Here is a 22,959-nt window from a genome sequence, read left to right as displayed (position 1 = left end):
TCAGTGCAGAGTGTGCTTGGGATTCTCTCTCTTTTCCTTTCCCTCTGCCCCTCCCATCCCCCCTCCCCCCACCACAGGCTCTTTCTCTCTCAAATAATAAAAATCTTCTTAAAAAATTGTTTGTGACTTTTTCTTGTTTAATATAGAGGAATGGTTTAAACATATGGGTTTAAGCACTCTTTTCTAAACTCCTAGATGAAAACAGTTCATATATTGTATCATATATTTGCAGCCTGTGGTGTCTACCTGAAGAACATTTTACTTTAAAAGGAAAGATGCTATCTCCAAATGATAAAAAGTTAGAAAAGCTGGATCCATTTTATCGACCTTCTATGTCCAAGCAGAAGACCAGCGCAGAAATCATAAGTGAAGCACGAAATGCATTAAGAACAGTTGGGACGCAAAGACCGTTTACACCACGGGAAGACCAAAGAAAACTCTTCGGTCCTGCATCTTCCAGAACACCGGAGAACAGACCTCCTTCTTCCTTCAGGTGATGACGTTTCTCTTGCTTATACACTCGGCTCTGTAAGCCACCAGAGACGTTTTCCCTTAATTCTAGGTATGAATAGTTGCTTTTTTAAAAGTTTGATGTCTGCTAATTACACCTCTTGTATCTATTCAGAGATTCCTGAAGATAAGTCCAGACCTTGGGTCCAACAAGTTGCTTTGGTTTGAAATGGTGAATGGTGGTTGTCATACCAACTCTATAAAGTGATATGAACAAAGCTTTTTAAAAAAATCACTGTATGCATTTCTTCTTTTCATTATTCAGTATTTTTTTAATTCCCCTACAAGCAATGAAAAACCTTATTAATAAAATGTTCTAAGTGCTATGATTTTTTAAAAATTGCTTCTTCCTCAAGACTTATGCGTTAAATGCTTTTACTTGTTTTGGGACTAGAGTTAACTAACATACACTAGAAATAAATGATTCTTCACAGACTAATATTTCTGTTCCATCTCCTGTGCTAGCCTCCATGCATCCAGTTTTGAGTCATCTGAATCCAGGCCCATCTCTGGTGCTCGTCTCAGTCCACTAGATTTTGTGAGTACCTTATATTACCATCAGTGCTGTGAAATGGAATTGGCCCAAAATACTTGGGATCAGTACTTGTATATGCTAAGAAAAAGACCACATAGACTTAAGTATACTGATAATTTAATATGAAAACAATTTCATTTATATTTTTTCAAATGTTTCGAATCTTGATAAACACTTCTAATATTTTCCTATACTTTATTTTTATTTTATTTTATTTTAAAAATATATTTTATTTATTTATTTCACAGAGAGTGATAATGAGAGAGAGAACACAAGCAGGGGAAGGGGCAGAGGGAGAAGCAGGCTTCCTGCTGAGCAGGGAGCCCAACATGGGGCTGGATCCCAGGACCTTGGGACCATGACTTGAGCCGAAGGCAGACGCTTAACATCTGAGCCACCCAGGAGCCCCTATTTTCCTATTTTAATAATAAGAGCATCAGAAATAGACAGTAACCTGGCAAACAGAATGTTTTACAACATTTTTTGTTTTTCACAATTTGTTTTGTTTTTTTCTTAAAGTTATACATATGTTATTTTATTTTTAATAGAAACATATACAAATAAATATACAAATATATATGTGTACATAAAAGGCCAAAGGTTTGTTACCCAAAACACTCCAGGGGTCCCCTGTCTCCTTATTCTTCATTCTACTCTTAACCAGTGACTCTAACATTAAACTCTTTTGGCAAGTTCTTTTGGTATTTACATCCAAATTTTTAAATAACAGTGTCTTGTTCCTCTCTGACTTATGAATCTGAAGAATTATCTAATGACTTCTCACTAAGGAAGATGAAAATTTAACTCTTGTCTGTCCTCCCACACAGCCTCACAACACAGTCATCCTTTTTGGCCCCACTGCTATTCCCAATATAGATATATCATAGTTTTGGTTGGATCCCTTTTCTCTGACTAGGATTATATAAATCTTGTTTACAACTGAGTCTTGAACTAATGATGATTACTTTTCCTTCCCCACACCACTTTTTGTTTTCCCTGGTATTAATTGTTGCCTTGCTTTTTTGTTTTGTGTTACTACCATTTCAACCCCAAACTCTTCTCCAGGGTTCTAAATCTACTTCACATATTCAGGCACATGAAGTATTCTATTGATTCATCTTTTTGGGGAACTTTCCCCACTTTCTCCCAGACCATTTACCCTTGGTACCTGGCCCACAGCTTGCTTCTCCCTCTTGTGATGGATTACCTGTCTCCTGTATCCCAGGATTTACTTTTGGAGTACTTCCTCTGGTAGCTTCTAGAGAAAGGGTTTATGGGAAGTACATTATTTGAGACCTTGATTGCTGTTTTTTCTCTCTAGAAGTTTATAGGATTTTTCTCTTTGTTTCCAGTGTTCTAAAATTTCATGATAATGGACCTTTATGTTAGTTTATTTTCATCCATTGTGCTGGGTACTTTCAATGGAATCTCATGCCCTTCAACTCTGGGAAATGTCCTTGAATTATTTTGGTGTATCTTCCCCTCTTTTTTGTTCTGTTTGCTCTTTCTGGAATTTATTATCCCAATATGTAGGAGTCCCTGGACTGGTACTTGAGTTTTCTTTTTTTAATTTTTATTTCCCATCTTTTTTTGGAGGAGACTTCATCTTCTAATCCTTTTATTGAGTTCTGTTCATTTCTGCCGTCGTATTTTTTTAAAGATTTTATTTATTTATTTGACACAGAGAGAGAGATCACAAGTAGGCAGAGAGGCAGACAGAGAGAGAGGGGGGGAAGCATGCTCCCTGCTGAGCAGAGAGCCTGATGCAGGGCTCAATCCCAGGACCCTAAGATCATGACCTGAGCCAAAGGCAGAGGCCTAACCCACTGAGCCACCCAGGTGCCCCTCTGCTGTCGTATTTTTAAATTATTTAATTATTTTTAATTTCCTAAAAGCTTTTTCCCTGCTCTAAGTTCTCTTTTCTTATGTATAGTATTCTTGTGTTTTATGGTTGTAACATCTTGTCTGAGTATATTAATGATAATTTTGATTTTTGAATTATTTCCTTTTTCCTTTAAAATCTCTGTTGTGCCGTGTGTGTGTGTGTGTGTGTGTGTGTGTGTGTGTCTTAAACAACAGAAATTTATTTTCTCACAGTTCTGAAGTAGAAGTCAAAGATCAAGAGGGCAGTGGAGTTTGTTTCTATTGAGGCCTTTCTCCTTGGCTTGTAGATGGCCATCTTCTCCCTGTGTCTTTACACAGTCTTCCCTCTGTGTCTGTTGCATTTTAATGTTTGCTTTGGTTTCTCTTTTTCATATCAGAGGCTGTCCTCTGATAGCTCATGCTACTTGTTTGGCTGCTCTTATTTGAAAGTAGGAGCATGTGGAATAGACAGGTCAACCCATAGGTGATACCTAACCCCATCAGGGAGGACTGGCTGGGCTGTGTTGTTTATGAAACCCCCAGCAGCAGTATCTTCAAGGATTAGCAGTATCTTTAGGGATTTCCTTGTGGCAAGTTAATTCTCTATAGAAGTATCTTCTAAGCTCTTGCCTAGAGGATAAAAGCTGGTTGCTATATTCCAAGAACCAGCTGGAGGAAGAAGGTAGGAATACCTAGCATTCAGTAGGCAAATATTCAGTTAATTTCCATATTTCTAATAAGTACCCTGATACTTAACTCTGCATAGTTAGCCTGATTCAGAGACTTCTGTTTTACCCTCTCTGTGGAGCAAATCTCCCAGCCATGTAGCCTGGCTACATGGAGCTGGGAGGGAAGGAGTTACACAGACTTTCAGCCAGTCCTCCGTATTTAGGTCTCTTTCCTTTGTAGCTCTGCTGTCACAAGTACCTAATGATACTAGTCCCTTAGACTGTCATGGAATCGGGGTGTTGTTTTATTACTAGTGATACTAGTCCCTTAGACTGTCGTGGAATCGGGGTGTTGTTTTATTACTGGTGATACTAGTCCCTTAGACTGTCATGGAATCGGGGTGTTGTTTTATTACTGCATATATGTGTGCTTATTTGTGTGTGTGTGTATGTGTTTGTTTTTGATGAACTATTTGAAAGTAAGCTGCAGATCTTTTAAGACTTCTTCCATAAAAATTTAAGTATGCATCTCATATGAACAAGGACAGTCTCCTACATCACTACCATATTATCATCAGAGCTCAGAAACATTACTCAGTAATATCATCTAATGTACAGTCCATGTTCAAATGACCCCAATTGTCTCCAAATGTATCTCATATTCTAGAACTACTCATCAAAATGCTTCCATGAGGAAGATTATGCTGGTTCTTATATTGTAGATGGCAAAAATAAGGTTCTAATATAGTAAACACGAACCAGTGTGCAATAAACACTTTGTTAGCCATTGTTGACACGTAGTTTCTTCACTTACAATCTTGGAAATTTCTTGGGTTTTGAGCCAGCTATAAGAGGGCCCCTGGTTTGGAAGCCCAATGGGTTTACCTCGTAGAGTGGCTCTCTGTGTTCTGATTCTGTCATTTGACTCCCATGAATTGTTTTTAGTGTTCTGTAGTTTTTGGAGATTCATTCAGTTTGGGTTCTCTAGTTCTAGAGTTAACCTAGTCAAAGCCAGCCCTTGTCAAACTGGTACAGTCTTTGGACTGCAGGATTAGGTAGTAGGCAAAGATAGTATTGGCCTTTGCCTCTGTTTAGGGTCATTATAATTTTATTTCTTTACAGCAGAATGGTTAGGTGCTATGTGCAAAGTAAAAATAGACTCAGAAATCCCCATGTTGAGTAAAATAACTCCTTTAGTTTGAACTCCTTTTGTTATAGTAGATTATGTAAGGGTCTTAACTATATATTTCATTTTAAACTGTTATATATATATATATTTAACTATATATTTCAATATATATATTTAACTATATATTTCATTTTAAACTGTTATATATATAACTATATATTTCAATATATATATTTAACTATATATTTCATTTTAAACTGATATATATATAAATATATAAATATATAAATATATATTTAAGACACTTACATAATCTACTATAACAAAAGGAGTTCAAACTAAAGGAGTTATTTTACATGGGGAAAGTTTGGAGCCCCCAGTCAAAAAATTCTGACAGTGAACTTATACTAACCTGCCACTCCACCTTCTTTCCTTTTCCTTTGCGGGAGGAGGGAGCAGGAGCAAGGAGACAGCTGGAGGCTGGGACAGGGCTGTCTCCTAGTTACCAGGCCCACTAGCTGAAAGAATTTGCAAAGACCTAAGTGACCGAACTTCAGCACTTTCTGGCTCTAGGTGACTTTCTTAGGCTAGTTTGCCTTTTAATAATTCCTCAGCTAGCAGTCAGTCAAGGAAGAGGGACCAAGAAAGCACCCCATTCCAGCTGCTACATTTAACAAATCAGCTCACCTCTTTGAGCTTGTATGTTTTCCCCTCTTCCTGTTTTGACTCCCGCCACCACCCCCACCCCCGGGTCTGGCCTGTGCTCCTCCCCAACCCTCACACCCTCTAGCAAGTGGTGGGCTGCCTCTACTCAGGGGTGCCCTGGCCCCTGACCACTCGGGCCTTGGCTGCCTGGCCTGACTGACTGGGCAAGGTTCCCATTAGGATCTGTAACCATATCAGACAAGAGGGAAACATGTATACCTACTTGCTGTTTCGGTATGGCCGGTACCTCTGTTTTCTTCTGTAGCAGCTCCCCACCTTCCCACGACAGCTCTGAGGCGTGGAGCTGTTGGGTGGTAGTAGTTATTTCTGTTTTCATTCTGCTACCCTGGTTAACTGGTGTTCAGATTTATATACACAGGAGCCGCTGTAGGAAAAGAGATGTGACCCTGTGAATGAATAGGAGATTTTTGTCTTTCATCGGTTTTTTTTTTTTTTTGAAGAAACAGATTTATTGGCTCTGTGAGATTCTTTTTTTTTTTAATTTCTTATTTTTTTATTAACATATAATGTATTACTAGCCCCAGGGGTACAGATCTGTGAATTGCCAGTTTTTCCATCATTATTTTTGTCAAAAAAATTCTTCCTGTGTTTCCTAAACCTACAAAGTCTAGTTGGTTTAAGCCCCATATATTTTTATTAAACTTTTTATTGACATGCAGAAAAGACACAGATCGTAAGAGTGCAGCTTCATAAATTAGCACAGACTCACCTCACTCTGTGATCAGCATTCAAAAAGAAAAAAAATAGATCATTACCAGCACCCCAGAAACTGCCTCCCCAGGGCGATTACTGTCTTGATTCCTCACAGCATAGATTAGGAGTTTTTTAAATTGTATTTATTTATTTTAGAGATCGTGAGTGAGCAGGGGGAGGAGCCTCCGGAGGGAGAGAGACAAGCGGACTCCATGCTGAGTTCAGAGCCTGACAGGGCATTTGATCCCAGGACCCTGAGATCCTGACCTGAGGTGAAATTAAGAGTCAGAGGCTTAACCAGCTGAGCCACCCAGGCGCCCCAAGCATAGATTAGTTTGAGCCCTTTTCCCCCCACCTTTTACAGGAACCAAGCTCCAAATATTTGACAAGTTAAATAATATAATATATTTTAAAAAGAAAGGGATTTGGAATTCCATATGTACCTTGAGGATAGGGGAAATCCAGGTTAAGAGAAAGCAGAATGAGAATGTCAAAGCAATGTTTTTCTCTGTCACTATTTCTGAATGGGAACATTACAGCAGTGAGTCACATGCTGAGAGTGACAGAGGAGCCCAGCACACCCGTGGACAAAATCACAGTGATAGAGATGCACATACAATTGCCACATCCAAAGGTTATGTGCTGGTAGGAAAATTTTTTTTAACAGTTTTACTAAGGTGTAATTGATACACAATTGTATGACTCAGGGTTTCCAGAAAGTAAGAACCAGTAGTCAGATAGATAGATAGACACATACATACATACATATATACAGATACATAGAGATTTATTTTGAAGGATTGCTTCACATGGTTGGGGGGGTGGAGAAGTCCCTCAGTCTGCTGGCTGCAAGCTGGAGGCCCAGGCAAGCCAGTGGTGTCGTTCCAGTCCAGGCCTAAAGGCCTGAAGAGCTGTGGGGGACAAGGTAGCAGGTGGCCTGTGGCGTGAGCCCCCATCTGAATGTGAAGGCTCGAGAGCCGGAAGCACCGGTGTCCAAGGGGAAAAGATGGATGTTCCGGCTGAAGCAGAGAGGACAAAAATACCCTTTCTCACTTGCAAGAGTTTTTAATATTTGCTTTCTAACTTCCAAGAGGTCTTTTAGTGTGTGTGAGAGTGTGTGTGTGTGTGTGTGTGTGTTCTGTTGCTCTACAAATCCAATCCTAGCAACTTTCTGAGGTGGGATGTGGCAGACCCCCCTTCCTGTAGAGTAGAGGGGACCCTGCCTTTCTGTCTGGTGACCTAGAGGGGCCATGTCCAAAACTGGTCAAGGCCTGCCGTGCTGGGGTGAGAGTCAAGGCCAGGCAGATTCTTTAAATGTTCTAGGAATTTTGTCTCATTTGATTGGGTTGTTCTACAAGAACAGTCTCATTTTTCAACAGACGTTTTATCAGTGGGAACAAATCCTACCATCTGACTTTCCCAGTGTCCTTGATTACACTGGAGTCACTGGAGTGTCATGGTACACAAAACCAGAGAGGTGAAGTCCTCAAGGGAAAATTTCAACTTCCTTGCAAAGTTCTCTGAGTTGGAAAATGAAGTGAATCTTCTAACAAAACAGTTCTTACTGTTTTGCTCCATAAAAGCCAATTTGCTCCACAAAGGGGAAGAACGTGTTACAGAAGCTGGCAGGATGGAAATTGATGGCCTGTTTAGTAGTTTTCCCTCAAAGAACTAAAAATGCTTACATGTATTACTTTATACTTTACGTAGTCGAATGAGATACACGTTTAAATGGAATAAATAATTTTCGTTGAGGACAGGAGTCACATGGGACTAATTTTTCATTCTACAAACAGTGACAGATTTTGCACTAGGAAAATAATGTCTTTTATCAAGGAGCAGTTAAGGGGTTTTATCTTGCCATCCAGAGATAATGGAGTTATTTTCTTTTGGGTAAAAATTAGTTTTGCACATGTTCCCTTTTTATAAGACCTTTTACTTTGTACCCAAAACATTTATAACAGGGCATCTGTAAAAGAAACCATTTACTTTATTCACATTATTATTATTTGGCAGACTTTGCAATCTTTGTTTCAAGATTCAAGGTACCTGCAGAGTACAGGCTTTCTGAGATAAGAAAATCTTGCATCTACATTTAATACTGACATTATCCATTATATTTCATCTTTCATAACTATAACTAAAGCACTTATTTTCCTGTTTATACTCTTAACTTTTTCGTCACTATTAGCTTCATGGTCTAAATCACCTTCTTTTGAATGTTTTGCAACAAGTTAGGGAGACTAAAAAGTAAAGGGACTATCAAGTAAATATATGTAAATATATCAAGTAAATATAATTTATGCAGACAAGTGAGTGTTGTCTCCCTCAGAAGGGACCCCTCTGAATTCAAAATCTTTTCCACAGCAAGGTTGTGTCAGAGGCTAGGATCTTGGGGGTTTCCCCCCCTTTTTGGAGATTATTTATTTATTTGAGAGAGAGGGAGCATGAGCCAAGGGAAGGGATGGAGGGAAAGTGGGAAGCAGACTCCCCACTGAGCAGGGAGCCAGATGCAGGGCTCCATCCCAGAACCCTGGAAACATAACCCGAGCCGAAGGCAGAGGTTCAACTGACTGAGCCACCCAGGCGCCTCTAAGGGGCTTGGCTTTTGAGACTTCGAAGTAACTTGGAAGGAAATCTGGTAACTATAGTGTTGAGGGGAGCTAGCATTTCTCGAGCCTCCGTAACTGAACTTGCACGTATGTCAATGTCCCTGCTAGACGAGACCGATCTCTGTTTGAGAGCAGGGCAAGTTCAGAGAAGTAAATGGCCTGGCCGCGTTCACATAACTAGGAAATGGATTACACTGCAGTTTGGTTTGATCTCAGGGTGATTTACTCTTCCCCTACATTAGACTGGTTATTTTATCTTCCCTTTTTCTGTGTTTAGAAAAAAAATGTGTCTCTAAAGTCATGAAGCTAATTTTTTTCCTGCCTGGTTGATGGATTGATTCTGGATGTAAATGAACAAGAGGATACAAAAAATATTTTGAAAACTATTATCATTATTGAAGTGAACAGCTTCTTGGAAGGAGAACTCTAATATGTTCTATGTTCTATTAATGTATATGAGAAAATGAGTGTTTGAAATTGAGCGTCATATACAATACATAACCTCACCCATTTTTCCAGAGCATCTGGCTTCAGTTTCAATTAGCTTTCTAAAAAGTGTATTGATTCACCTATTAGAATGAGAGTCACTCCGTTCATATATTACATAAGTGACTTTAGGAACTTCAACTTGATTGTTTTGGGCTAGAGAGCTAAAAGCACCTGCTGCCATAACATTACTCTTTCATAAACAGATAATCATGTTAAAGTTGGAGGGAAGAAGGGTGGATCACTAAGCAACCCTAAAAGTGAGAGTTTAGGTCCCTGCGAGGTTCTGGCCCTGGGTTAGAGGCTACCGCCATCTGGAAGTGAGACTACAGGGTGCTGTGGTGGCAAAGTGCCCAGGGTTTTGGTGCCGGTATTTTTTAAAGTCTTAAAGGAATTGGAATATTTGCCAGTAATGTTCCTTTTCTAAGGGTATCAGCATAGAATTCTTGAGATGTGGAAAATAAAACGTTTTAAAAAAGGTTTTATTTATTTGAGAGAGAGAAAGAGAGCACGAACAGGGTTGGGGGGCACAGGGAGAGGGAGAGGGAGAAGCAGATTCCCAGCTGAGCGGGGAGCCTGACGTGGACTTGATCCCAAGACCCTGGGATCATGAGCTGAGCTGAAGGCAGACACTCAACCAAATAAGCCACCCAGGCGCCCCAAAACATTTTTTAAAGATTTTATTTATTCATTTGAGAGAGTGAGAGAGAGCACGTGCACATGAGTGGGGGAAGGGGCAGAGAGAGTGGGAAAGAGACAGGCAGACTGAGCACAGAGTCCAACATAGGGCTTCACACAGGGCTCCACACGGGGCTCGATCCCAGGACCCCGGGATCAAGACCTGAGCTGAAGTCAGACGCTTAACCAACTGAGCCACCCAGGTGCTCCGAAAATAAAACATTTTTGTATTGTAAGTCCAAGACAGCTTCTTGTTCTTATGTTTTAGACTTTATAATCTAAATTATTCAAGAAATTTTATATTCTTGAAAAAGTACTTTTGCAGAGTCCAAAATATGTAATGATAGTACTTGCGTTCCATGTAGTTCTTGGTATACATAGGTTCTCAGTAACTGCTTTCTGAGCTGGCAAGAACACAAAAAGTTATAAAGCATTTTGATCATATTGTATCAAATGTTACAGTCTCATACAGATATCTGTTTCCGAGCATGAGTAAGTTGTTTCTTCAAACATGCTAAGCATGGTAATAGAGTATTTAAAATAGAGTATTTAAAATAATGTTTTTATATTTGACAAAAACTATATATATTATATTAAATATGTATATGACAAAAACTATATATAATATATAACATATACATAATGTGATATGTGTGTGTGTGTGTGTGTGTGTGTGTGTGTGTATACCACATGTCACATTAAGTCAAATGGGCCAGGGAGGTGTAGAATTGGGTGGCCAGAACGAGGCCAAGCAAAGCAGTGAGCCCTGTGCTCATCCAGAAGTGTCAACGCCAGAGCCGGGGGGTGAGTCTTCTTTGAGACACGGAAATGCTCGCCAATCATTTGAAAAATCTCTTTCTAGAAACCGAAAGCTCCGGCATCTCCCACCACGGAGGAGGATCCTTGCTTTGCCTTTCCCAAGCCCCCAGTGGACCCAGCGAAGATCAGAAGACTAAGCAGTGCCCGGGCTCGCTTATTCAGGGCGGCCTCCCAGGGGGCCCTGCTGCCTGACAGGACTCTGCCTCCTGCTGAGTGTAAGGCTGGGTCACCTCCTTTGAAATCTGGGGGGCGGGCATGTTTTTTTGAATGGGTACACAAAAGCTATTTTTACATGATTTTTTTTTTCAAACCCCACAGGATTTTTACATTAACGAACCCTTAGTGAATATTGTGCAAACCTGGTTAAGAAACAGGGTTCATGTATTTTTCTGGCCATTTAAGAAGAATACCTAAACAGCTAGTTTTGTTTTGTTTTGTTTTGTTTTGTTTTAAAAAGTTACTTGGTAGGAAAAGAATATTAGGGTAAGTGTTTAATAACAAGGGGGTTCACCTGAGTTGGAAATAAATGATTTTTAAATCAGAGTTCAAACAGTTGTTAATTTCATTAGGCACATTTAAGATTCATACGATGTGCACTGAGCTGAGGTCTTTGAAAATACCTTTCCAATCCCATGTGACGACAAAAGCTAAAGTTGGATGGGGCTTTTCCAGTTCTTTTCCACAGAATGGCTAGTGGATTTCTAATCCTGGAAACAGAGACGCTACAAACCTCAAGTTCTAAGGTGTGCCCCAACCTTTGGAATCACCCCTGCCAGAGTATACTAAGAGCTTTTCAGATTCTGCAGGAAATGACCCATTAGTGAGATGGCAATCAATTTAGTGGATCATCAGCATTTTTAAAAAAATGAAATAGAATAGAATGGAGAACATCAGGGCAAATCGCAGACAATAAGGTAAGTGTTGCTTCAAGGAGACCTACTGTAGTCGTGTACGAGTGTACTCAGGGTCGCATTTCGAATTTATTACATATTTATATTCAACTATATTGTGAATTTATTATATTCTATGTAGTCATAAAGTTGGAAAACCGCTTTACCAGGGGCTGACCAAACCGGCCCTCCTTCAGTCAATAAGGCTTGAGGAAGAAGGCTAGGTTTACAGACATGGAGAGGAGATTATCTGAAGAGGGATCCCAAAAGTTCCAAGTCACTGCCAGAGGATCCTACTTGCTTGACATAAAAGCGTTTTCCTTTAATTAGTCACTAACATTTAAATGTAGAAGACCTCATGGAAGAATCCAGATTTACGACCTCTTCTGGGAAACTGGAAGATCTGGCAACGCTGGACCCCCGTTCCGGGGAGCACCCACCCCTGTGAGCCCAGGGTACAAGTTGTGGCTCCCCATGTCTTCCCAGCCCACTTTCCTCATTTCCTGACCCCTCCAATCCCTCGTGATCCCTGACATCGCCGAGGAGGTAGAATCAAGAAGGAAGGAAGCGACAAAGAGGCAAGACAGGGTGTGGAGATCACGCCATGACGGTGCTGTCGCGGGATGTGTGATCAGGCAACTTGCTTTATCCGGGTGTCCCAGTGTTTCTTTTCTGTCAGTCAATCAGATATTAACTGAGCCCCTTCTAAGTTAAGTGCCAGACAGCACCCTCGGCCCACAGGGTCCTGCCCTCAAACAGCTTGTGAGGTTTGATAGTAAGTAGGAAAACAAGGAAATAAGATAACTTGGGTCCTGATAAAGACTGTGAAGAAGATAAGTGAGATAATGGGCTGGAGAATGTCCACAGCAGGAGTACTTTGTGTGAGATCAGGTGGCACTAGAACGTGTCCTCGAGGAGGTGGCCCTGAGTTGAAATGTGACCAATGAGAAGAAGGCGGCCATGTTGAAAGCTGAGAACAATGAGCCCACTCTGAGGGGACCTCGAGGCTGGGAGACAGGAGGAGGGTCACTCAGGTGGTGGAGGACCCGAAGGCCAGTGTGGCTGGAGGATGGTTTACCCTGGGGACATGGAGAGAGCTGAGGCCACTGCCCCAAAGGGCCAGGCAGGGGCAAATGGCCCGCACTCTATGCTGCTTGCCCTGAAAAGCCAGCACAAGGTTTAAGGAAGGGACAGACCTCCTCTGACTTCAGTTTCTCAGCTCTAGCTGCACTTAGAATCCCCTGAGGAGCTTTTCAAATGGGCCCTCCCTGGGGACCCAGTCAGACCAATGACATCAGAGAGGAGTGGGGATTGCAGGATCAAAGTCCTTGCCATTGTGAGGGGCATAGGATCTGGAGCCCGGGGTTGGGGGTGAGGTCAGACCTTGCTAGGAACTCCTCAGGAACAGGGGTGGCAGAGCTGGTGTGAGGGTAGCGTCGCTCACTAGGTGTTTCGCTTCTGAGCCTGGATGCCGCCTAGGCATTTCGTGCATTTAACTCTTGGTAGCTCTCAGGTGAGCGCCCTGTGGCTCATGGAGCTGTTCGGGTGTCTGTGTGGGTGACTGAGGGATTGAGGTTTCCCTCACCATCCTCGCTGTCTCTGCTTCCCTCGGGGCTTTGCGCCTTCCCTTCTGTGCCCCCACTCCCTGGCTGCCATTTCCCAGCACTGAGACTGTCCTCATGCCCCCAAAGGGCCAGAAGCATGTCTTTGTTGCCATTCTTGTTGCCCTGTTCGCAGGTGTCCAGGGCTCCTCATCCCCGAGGTCCAGGTCGAAGTCGGGGTCAGCACTCACGAGACAATGACAGTAAAAAGTCATCGTCGTTTTAAAAGCACACATTGCCCCATTAAAACCATATACTCTAAGACTCCAGCCTCGGCACCATTGTCATTCATGCAGGAGCCTCCTGGGCTTGGTATTGGAGTCTGTTGTCTAGCAAAGGTGCCTTTCGGTGGGGGACTGAGGCTCTCAAGGCAGCTGAGCGGGGAGACAGAGGGTGTGTGCCTGCCTTTGGTGTGAAGTCATTTGTAGCTGACTCTGGCACAGGCAGGGCAAGGGGTGTGGTGGCAGGTTGGGAATTTCTGACTGAAGAGAATGAAAGGGGAAGGGACATGTGTGGCCGTCTTTGTAGGACCCGCAGTGTAATTGCTGTGTGTTCAGATGGGCCTCTTGGCTGGAGGTGGCAATGTGACTAACACCGCCCAGTTGCTCGAACTGGACAGAGGCCACAGGGCAGTCTCCCCCTTCTCACCATCCCTGTCCTCTTGGCCTTCGCCAAGCCCTCAACAGGCTCCCTAAATGGGCTTCCGAAGCGTCTCCTGGCTCTGCACGTTCCTCTGCCACCAGTGCCGCACTGCTGTCAGCCCCCCTCGCCCTGTGCCTGGTCTCCTGGCGTCCCTGTCTTGCTCTGGTCTCCGCTCACCGAGGACCCTGCTCCCTTGGAGCAGCCAGAAGAGCCTGGAGAAGCCAAGCTGCCAACCGCACATGGCTGTGAGCAGCAACCTCATCCCCTCATCCCAGTGGACCGTGAAAAGCGATTATTGTGCACCATATGGGACAAGGGGGCAGGAGGCAAATAAAAATCAGACTGCATCATCCTCCTGCTGAAAACCCTTTGGAGGGCTCCCTGTGTCTGAAGGAGTGCTTGCCGAACTGAGTCCCAGCTTTCCCTTGGAAGTGGGGTCCAGTGCTCAGATCGGTCTGCCTGCTTCCTCCCTCTCGTGGAGAGCCCCAGTGCACACGGGCCTAGTTGAGGGTCAGTAAAGATGCCCATTTCATCTTAATTCAACCCAGCATTTCATTTATTCATTCATTCATTTATTCGTTTATTTATTTGTATGTAAATATTTACTATGCAGTGGCTAAGGGTATGCAATGGTGGGCAATGTGGTCAGTATTTTTTATTTTTCAGTGTTCCAAGATTCATTGTTTATGCACCACACCCAGTGCTCCATGCAATACGTGCCCTCCTTAATACCTACCACCAGGCTCACCCAACCCCCCCACTCCCCTCCCCTTAAAAACCTTCATTTGTTTCTTAGAGTCCACAGTCTCTCCTGGTTCGTCTCCCTCCTCCGATTTCCTCCAATTCACTTTTCCTTTCCTTCTCCTAATGTCCTCTGTGTTATTCCTTATGCTCCACAAGTAAGTGAAGCCATATGATAATTGACTCTCTCTGCTTGACTTATTTCACTCAGCATCATCTCCTCCAGTCCTGTCCATGTTGATACAAAAGTTGGGTATTCATCCTTTCTGATGGAGGCATACCATCCCGTTGTATATATGGACCATATCTTCTTTATCCAGGAAAAAAGACAGTCTTTTTAATAAATGGTGCTGGGAAAATTGGACAGAAGTATAGAAGAATTTGTATAGAAGAATGAAACTCGACCATTCTCTTACACCATACACAAAGAGGCAGGAATCTATCAAAATCCTAGAGGAGAGCATAAGCAGTAACCTCTTTGACATTGGCCACAGCAACTTCTTTCAAGACATGTCTCCAAAGGCAAAGGAAACAAAAGTGAAAATGAACTTTTGGGACTTCATCAAGATCAAAAGCTTCTGCACAGCAAAAGAAATAGTCAACAAAAAAAGAGGCAACCCACGGAATGGAAGAAGATATTCGCAAATGACACCACAGACAAAAGACTGGTATCCAAGATCTATAAAGAACTCCTCAAACTCAACACACAAAAAACAGATAATCACATCAAAAAATGGGCAGAAGACATGAAAAGACACTTCTCCAAAGAAGACATACGAATGGCTAACAGACACATGAAAAAATGTTCACCATCAGTAGCCACCAGGGAGATTCAAATCAAAACCACATTGAGATACCACCTTACACCTGTTAGAATGGCCAAAATGAACAAGACAGTAAACAACAAGTGTTGGAGAGGATGCAGAGAAAGGGGAACCCTCTTACACTGTTGGTGGGAATGGAAGTTGGTGTAGCCACTTTGGAAAACAGTGGGAGATTCCTCAAAAAGTTAAAAATAGAGCTTCCCTATGACTCTGCAATTGCACTACTGGGTATATATCCCCAAGATACAGATGAGGTGAAAAGAAGGGCCGTCTCTACCCCAATGTTCATAGCAGCATTGGCCACAGTCGCCAAACTGTGGAAAGAGCCATGATACCCTTCAAACCTAGCGTTTTACACATGTACTTGACTGGGGAATCTGTGTTTTGAAGAATGCAGTTTGGGAAATACTGACCCTAGCAGAAGAGCTAGCAAACTTTTTCTGTGAAGAGCCAAAGAGTAAATATTTTAGACCAAATGGGCCATATAGTCTCTGTTGAACCTATTCAACTGTCCTACAACTCTGTTGTAGCGGGAAAGCAAGATAGACCGATTGATGGGCCCCAAAACTTGAAGTTCTTCTCAATTTCACATGTTTTAGAATAGTGTTCTCCTTTGAGTTCTTCCCAGCCTTTGAAATATGTAAAAACCATTCTTAGCTCTCAGGCTATACAAAAACAAGGGACAGGCTAGATTCGGTGGACGGTTTGCTGACTCCTGGCGGAGGGGATGAAGTCCCTCCTCCTCAGCATGCACAGCTCTCTGGCGATCTGGCCCCAGACTAACATTCCAGGCCCTTCTCTTGACTCTCCTTTGCCTCCCGCCCACAGCCTGTGCACCAGCAGTATGGACCTCCTTGCAGTTCCCCGTACCTATCCTGCTATTTCAAGCCTCTTGAAAAATCTGCTCTATCATTTGCTGGATCCAGTGCAAAATGAGAATGCGGAGCTCTTTGTTAAAAAATTATTGAGAATTTCAAGATGGCGACAGCAAAGCATTCAACCAAATGCAGGGCTCTTCTAAGTAAGGGACCCAGCTTGACTGTACAGCTTGTATACACACAAAGCTAGCTCTGACTCCAGACTTTTGCTCCTTTTTCTCAGAACTCCTTTTGACCTCCTGTTAATCCTTCAGAATACTTCTCAGGCTCTGCCTCCTCTATGAATCCTTCCCTGACCAGTTCCCAACCCGTCAGGACTCTCTTGTTCTCTCTACTGCCCTTACCTGGCCCCAGGCCACAGTGTATGATGTTTCTCTCTTTAACACATCTGCCTCTCTGTCTCCCCTATTAGACTCAGTAACTTCAGTAGGAAAAGAGGATTTCTTTTATTGGTAGCCCGAGAACCTAAAACGGGGACTGGTATATGGTTGGTGCCAAAGCAGTATCTGTGAAATGGAACTGTTTCCGCGTGGTAACACTGCTTGTTGTAGACTTTTGAAGTTTAACCCATGATCCATTACAAAATTAGTACAGCGTGCTACAGACGTTTACCAGGAACACAAAGGGCATTGTTACTCATGCTCAGTTTTATTGTGGACCTTCAGGGGAGTCAGAGGGAGCCCGGGGCAGCTCCTCACTGTGGTAATAACTGACAAGCTCCCTCCAGTAGACCGTGAAGTTAGAGGGGCTGCAGCAACTCCGCCCCAAGTATGGGTATGCTTGCCCCCTACAGCAGCAGCTCCGCATGGCTGGGACTCCCTGCTTCTCCCCCCACCGTTAGACCACTAGCCCCCAGAACAGCACCCAACACAGGGCAGCGAGTACCTAATAACTATTCATGGAGTAAATGATTGAAGGAAACCAATGCTAAAATGTAGGAATAGGCTAAAACTGCATTACTTGTGACAAAATCTGGGCTTTGTAATTCAGTAGTGAAGATAATTAAGGCAGTGTGGTGCCACAGAGAGAGCCCTGGACCAGAAGTTGGGATTCTTGGGTTTCCTTAGTAATACTGACAATAACTTCTATGTTTGTAATAAATCACTTTACTAGGCCATATCATTTAATTCTTAACACATCCCTAAGAGGTGGGAACCACTGAGGAAGGTGAGAGAAAAGTTGAGTGACCTGCCCGCTTCACTTAGCCAGAACTTGACCCTAAATCTGATGGAATGCAAAGCCCTCACTCTTCAAGCTGTACAGTCCTGCCCCCACCCCTGAACTTGCTCTGTGAACTTAGACTGGTCATGTAACACTCAGGTTTTCAGTTTTCTCATCTGAAAAATTAAGTTTAGCCGATCTTAAAGGTTCCTTTCAGCTTTAAATCTCATTGTTTTGAAAGCAGGGAGCTTAGTTGGAGTGGACTAAGTGGTTTTGTTGGTTTTTATTGGTTTGTTCAAGTGCAAAAAAGGAAACTTTGAGTTGTTCTGGAGAAACTTGCAAAGCAGTATTTTCTATATGAACCTCATCCCTACATTCCCCTTAAAAAATTTTTTTTAAGATTTTATTTATTCACTGGAGCGAAAGAGAGAGAGAGAACAAGCAGAGGGAGGGGCAGAGGCAGAAGGAGAAGCAGTCTCTCTGCTGAGTGGGGAGCCCAATGTGGGTCTCGATTTCAGGACCCCAGGATCATGACCTGAGCTGAAGGCAGCTGCATAACTGACTGTGCCACCCGGGCACCCCTGAAAAAAACATTTTATCAGAGACTCAAGTGTGCTAGCTGCATCACAAATGAGCTACTCCTAATGGCCACTGGCTGATAAAGAAAGAGTGTTGTATCATAGGTCTAAGAATCTGCAGTCATACGCACAATAGATGTTTAGTTTAGAGACTGGACTTCTGTTTGCAACTCTTATCATCTTAGTCCTCTTTAGAAAGCCTTAGAAGCCAATGCCCTCCTCTTCCTGCCACCTGGCAGTGGTGTCTAGGTCCTCCCTGATCTGGGTGCTGTCCCTCTGATCAGCTCTCTTCCTCTTCTCCCTCACATACTCCGCTCCTGTTGTGTCTTGAACATGCCAGGCGCACTCCTGCTTTAAGAGTGCCTTCCCTCTGCAGGGAATTCTGTCCCTTGTCAACCAGTGGCTAGATGCCTCACCTCCATTGCTTACCATGTCCACCCCCTTCAAAACTGCTGTCTGCCCCCATCCCCAACCCTCTTTAATTTTCTCCATTTTTCTACTTTTGCTTTATTTCCAGAGTACTTATTATCTTACATCTCGGACCTCATTTATTATGGTATATTATTTATTATCTGTTTATGCCTATTAGGATGTAAACGTACAAAGTCAGGGATCTTTGTTTCATCACTGATACCTCCCAAGTGTCTAGACCAGTGTCTGCCATCAGGGAGTCACTCAGTAGTTTTTCATTTTTTAAGATTTTATTTATTTATTTTAGAGAGAGGGAGGGAGGGAGAGAGAGACAATCCCAAGCAGGCTCTACACACAGCATGGAACGCCCAACGCGGGACTTGAGCCCATGACCCATGACCTGAGCCGAAAGCAAGAGTCAGTCACTTAACCGACTGAGCCACCAGGTGCCATAGCACTCAATATTTTTTGAATGAAAAGTTAACATGATCAAATTCTGGAAAAGGAGTCATTGTTCTGGGATGCAGACGTATTTCTGCAGACTGAGTTAGTCATAAACCTCCATTTGAGTGCGTGTCCTCTGGTAGACTCTGAGAGAACAGAGAGAAGATCCCATTCATTTTAATGAATCGATGCTGCCAAGCCTGAAGTAGTGGGGAGGTCTTGCGGATTTTGGCAACACAATTCCAGACTAGATTATAAGTAATATAAACATTTGTACACTGTACAAGTTCTTAGATTGAAAAAAATATTGAAAGAGTGATTCCGAAAATCAGAAATACTTTGACCAAACATCTCCTTGATTTTACAGCAAAGAAGACGGTGGAACCCGAGGAAACAGTTGTGATGGGGGACCCTATGGTGAAAATAAATGGGATTTATTTAACAGAATCAAGAGCTGTTGGCCGCTTAAAGAGTCACCCACTTCAGCTAACTTATGATGGAGGCTTCAGTGAAATCAAGAAGCAAGAAATGTTCAAAGGGACAACCACCTTGCCATCTCATCTCAGAAGTGGAGGGTCAGTATTCTTTGGATTTAGTTTTCTGTTTAGGATAAACTGTGTCATATACTAGTTTGTTTCCTCATCTTATGTAGATGATTGATTTGCATTTTCCCTCTTATACAAACACATTTTTAAGTTAATGACGCATGAATAGGAACGATTTTTTTCTCATGGCTAAATGGAGTTGGTTTTACATCATTCCCTATTTCCTCCTCAGGAAAACATTTATTCATACCTGCCAAATGCGCGTTGATAGGCCTGTCAGAGTAGTCTTTGCTTTAGTTAGGCTGTTCGGCCAGCCCTCCAGTGATGAGTGATTGTTCTGTTTGTATGTTATTTGGGATTCCTGTCTGGCCTGGAATCTCTCGTTCTCTCCCTTGGATTAGTTCATGTTGTTAATTCCACCAAAGAGTAGACACTTTTCTTATTCCCATGTAGAAACTTGGATTCAAATATTTATTTTGCAAACAGGTAAATAGTTAAAACAGGAGAATCCTGTACATTTCTCTTGTCCGTGATATCCCTCTCCTAATCCCTCATAAAATGAATTATTGGGAATTACTTTATTTCCATGTTCCTAGGCAGGGCTTTCTAGGGCTTCCCCTAGAAAATCGAGGAACAATTTTCTTACCATAGTAAGATTTGTGGAGAAATGTTCACTGTATGGACCATATGAATTCTCCCGTCCCCCCTCCCCGCCCCCCGCCCCGTGTTTTCCTAAAGAAGTCTCTCGAATGAAGGGGAACTGGGGTGGAGGATGGGAGTGGAGAGAGCAGCCTCTGTTCTCTAGCCCCAGGCCAATAACGATGCTAAGATATGCAGAAGGTCTTGGACTGGCCCGGGTCATTCAGTTAAAGTTATTTTTCTAGGACTTTCCATTGGGTCATTGTGGACAACTGCCCGGTTCAGCTTTGCTTAACAAGATTAAATTCCATGGGCCATTTTAAGACCGAGGACTTGTTGCCCTCACTTTAGATTTTGGGTCTGACTTTGGCTTGTACACACGCAGCGTGCTTAAAACTTTTCCCGGAACTGGCTGCTTGGCAGCTGGTTAGCTTGGCTGAACTGACCTTGTCTCCAGACACAGCCCGAAGAGTGTCACACACACGGAATTCATATCAGGCAACCTAGTTGTCCTGGTCATGTTGCTTTGCATTCAGAACATTTTTTAAATTAAGGGAAAAATGAAATAACTCCTTAAGTGGAAGAGAATGACTTCAAATTGGGACTTTGGGAACTGAGCATAAAACATCAGACTGGCCATTGCAACCGATCTTTTCCAGTTGGTGACTAAGAATGGGCTGCAGGCCTCAGAGCTTAAACATAAAAGACCGCAGGAGAGCTTGTGTTTCTTCAGCACTGAAGTGAAAAGGAAACATTTATCTTGCTGCACCCATCCTTACAGTAATTGAAGTTGACTAGGAAAAACCAGACAAGAGCTGTTTTATTTTGTTTTATTTTATTTTTTTCCTTGCAAACCTTCAGATGTTGCAGAATAATCTGGCAAGCCGGAGTTCATTCTGTTGGGATCGGGGAGGGCATTTTCAGTTGCATATTTTATCCCACCAACAGCAAAGGAGAAATCAATTAGGGACTGGAAGCCCTTCTTCCTGACCGTCCAAAATTATGAGGCGTCGGCGGCCCTAATTGTTTTCCTTCTGTTCGGTGAGGATGGCTTTTGCGTCGTTGTAATGACTGTGTCTGAGTGGAGTTTGCAATGCACCCTGGCGAGTTTAACTTCCAATTACATGTCTGCTTTATGAATCTTTACCTCCTTGAATCACGGATGGGGTTTGGTTGACGGGGTGCCAAAAAACCAGTTTATACAGTAGGATTAAAACAAACCAGAAAATGGAAACTATTAGCAATTCTGTCATTAATTACGTTTGTGAATCAATCTGGGACACTTGATAATTGTTTCTCGTAAACATTTAAGTGAAGAATTCCAAGAAATGATCTTTGCTATGCAGTGGAGTAGTCCCAGTTTTGATGCCAAAGCCTTACTCAATTAACATTTTTCCGTCTTTAAACCCTAATGTGGTAAATGATGACTCTTGTCAGTGAGCCCCGCTCGCAGAGGGAGGGAGGGGAGGGAATGCAAGAACTAGAAAAGGAGGAGGCTTGAGAGGACACTGGCTCGAGGAGGAGCACAAACGGGTCTTAGAAAGGGGAAAGAGGAAGTGAGGACCAGCGCCCCACCCACCTTGTGCAGGGTCCTTACCCACTTGCTTAATGTGGGGGAAGTGACCACCTTCATGCTGCCTGCTTCTGGGCTGGGTAGAGAAGGGAGCGGTCTATTCCGGTGAAATAGCTTTGATTTGTACCCCCTTAATTTAGAGTATGGATAGCTCAGACCCGGGATGGACTGGAGTTTCACTTTATGCTGGTCGTGATGGAAAAAGGATTTGCTAAGCAAGTTAGCATCATAAACGAGATCTTGGGGGGCTATGTAGCTTTCCCAAAGAGAATATATTCTGAAGCACTTACCCAGCTGTCATCTTCAAACAGTCTTGCAACCCTGACACTCTCTCTGTGTCCGGTTAAGGGCCCATCTAAGCTTTGGCAGGCTTGCCCCTTAGAGACACTCCATTTTCTCTTACTTTGTGTTGCCATGTGGATTGAAAATAATAAAGCTTCCATTAGAATATGAATGTGTATATATGTCTATCCACTTAGCCATTCATCCATCCAGTGGTTCAATCTGATGAACCCCTTGGTATTCCTGCTTAAAAACCTTCTAAGGCTTTCAATGTAAAAACAGTTCGAACTATTGTGGCTTGGAAATGTGATCTTCAGGAGAAAAACCCAAGAACTCTTCACTTGATCTTAGCCAAAAGGCCGAGAAGCGATAGTCCAAGAACTCTTAGCTGGAAACCACAATCCTTGGATTTAGGCTTGGTTCACTCTCAGCCACTTGACTTATCTGTATGCTCTTTGGCAAGTCTCTTACCACTTTCAGGGGCTCAGTTTTCTAATCTGTAAAATGGAAATAACTGGGCGCCTTTACTCCCATCTTCCCCCAGCCTTCACCGAGGGTTGTGGGATGATTAATAAGGCCTGAAAGCCTTATCCGTAAACTGTCAAGGGCCAACAGTATTTTTGGAATCAAAAAGGAGAAAAGAGGGCTTCTGATTAAAGGTGATAATGCAGAGGCATTCTGCAGAAACTGAACACAAGCAGCAAAGAATGAAAAACACAAAAATAAATGCCATCAATGAAGCAGAAAACCTCTTCCATCCCAAAATGACAAAACATGGAGCAAAATTTACACCACATTGTGGGCTTGATTTTTTTTGTCTACCTGGCATTCTTGCGTTTGGAGAGCAAGCTGTCTTGCATCATGCTCACTCCAGGTTTAGAGAAGGGCTGATCTTATCTTCCCTGCCCACCTTCCCTGGGGGCCCAGGGTAATTATGTGGCCCCAGACTGGCCTTCCGAGTTCTCCAATCCACCACCACAGCAATTGGTTCAGAGGTAGGCACATGATCCAAAACAGGCCAGCTGAATTCC

The 22,959-nt window shown here is 42.9% G+C and overlaps 1 protein-coding gene across 1 annotated transcript in view; it reads left to right on the top strand.

Annotated features, from left to right (window-relative positions):
• Positions 1-242: 242 nt before the first annotated feature.
• ARMC2 (armadillo repeat containing 2) overlaps positions 243-22,959 on the top strand; it is a 102,346-nt gene continuing 79,629 nt past the window's right edge. The window contains exons 1-4 of the mRNA XM_080806584.1: positions 243-493; positions 976-1,048; positions 10,763-10,934; positions 19,257-19,464. Coding sequence (XP_080662710.1) covers positions 276-493; positions 976-1,048; positions 10,763-10,934; positions 19,257-19,464 — 671 coding nt within the window. The 5' untranslated portion in view covers positions 243-275. The remainder of the gene's footprint in view (positions 494-975; positions 1,049-10,762; positions 10,935-19,256; positions 19,465-22,959) is intronic.

The sequence above is a fragment of the Martes martes genome, assembly GCF_963455335.1.
Source record: "Martes martes genome assembly, chromosome: 6".
Lineage (NCBI taxonomy): Eukaryota > Metazoa > Chordata > Mammalia > Carnivora > Mustelidae > Martes > Martes martes.
This window is presented reverse-complemented; position numbering and strand designations above follow the sequence as displayed.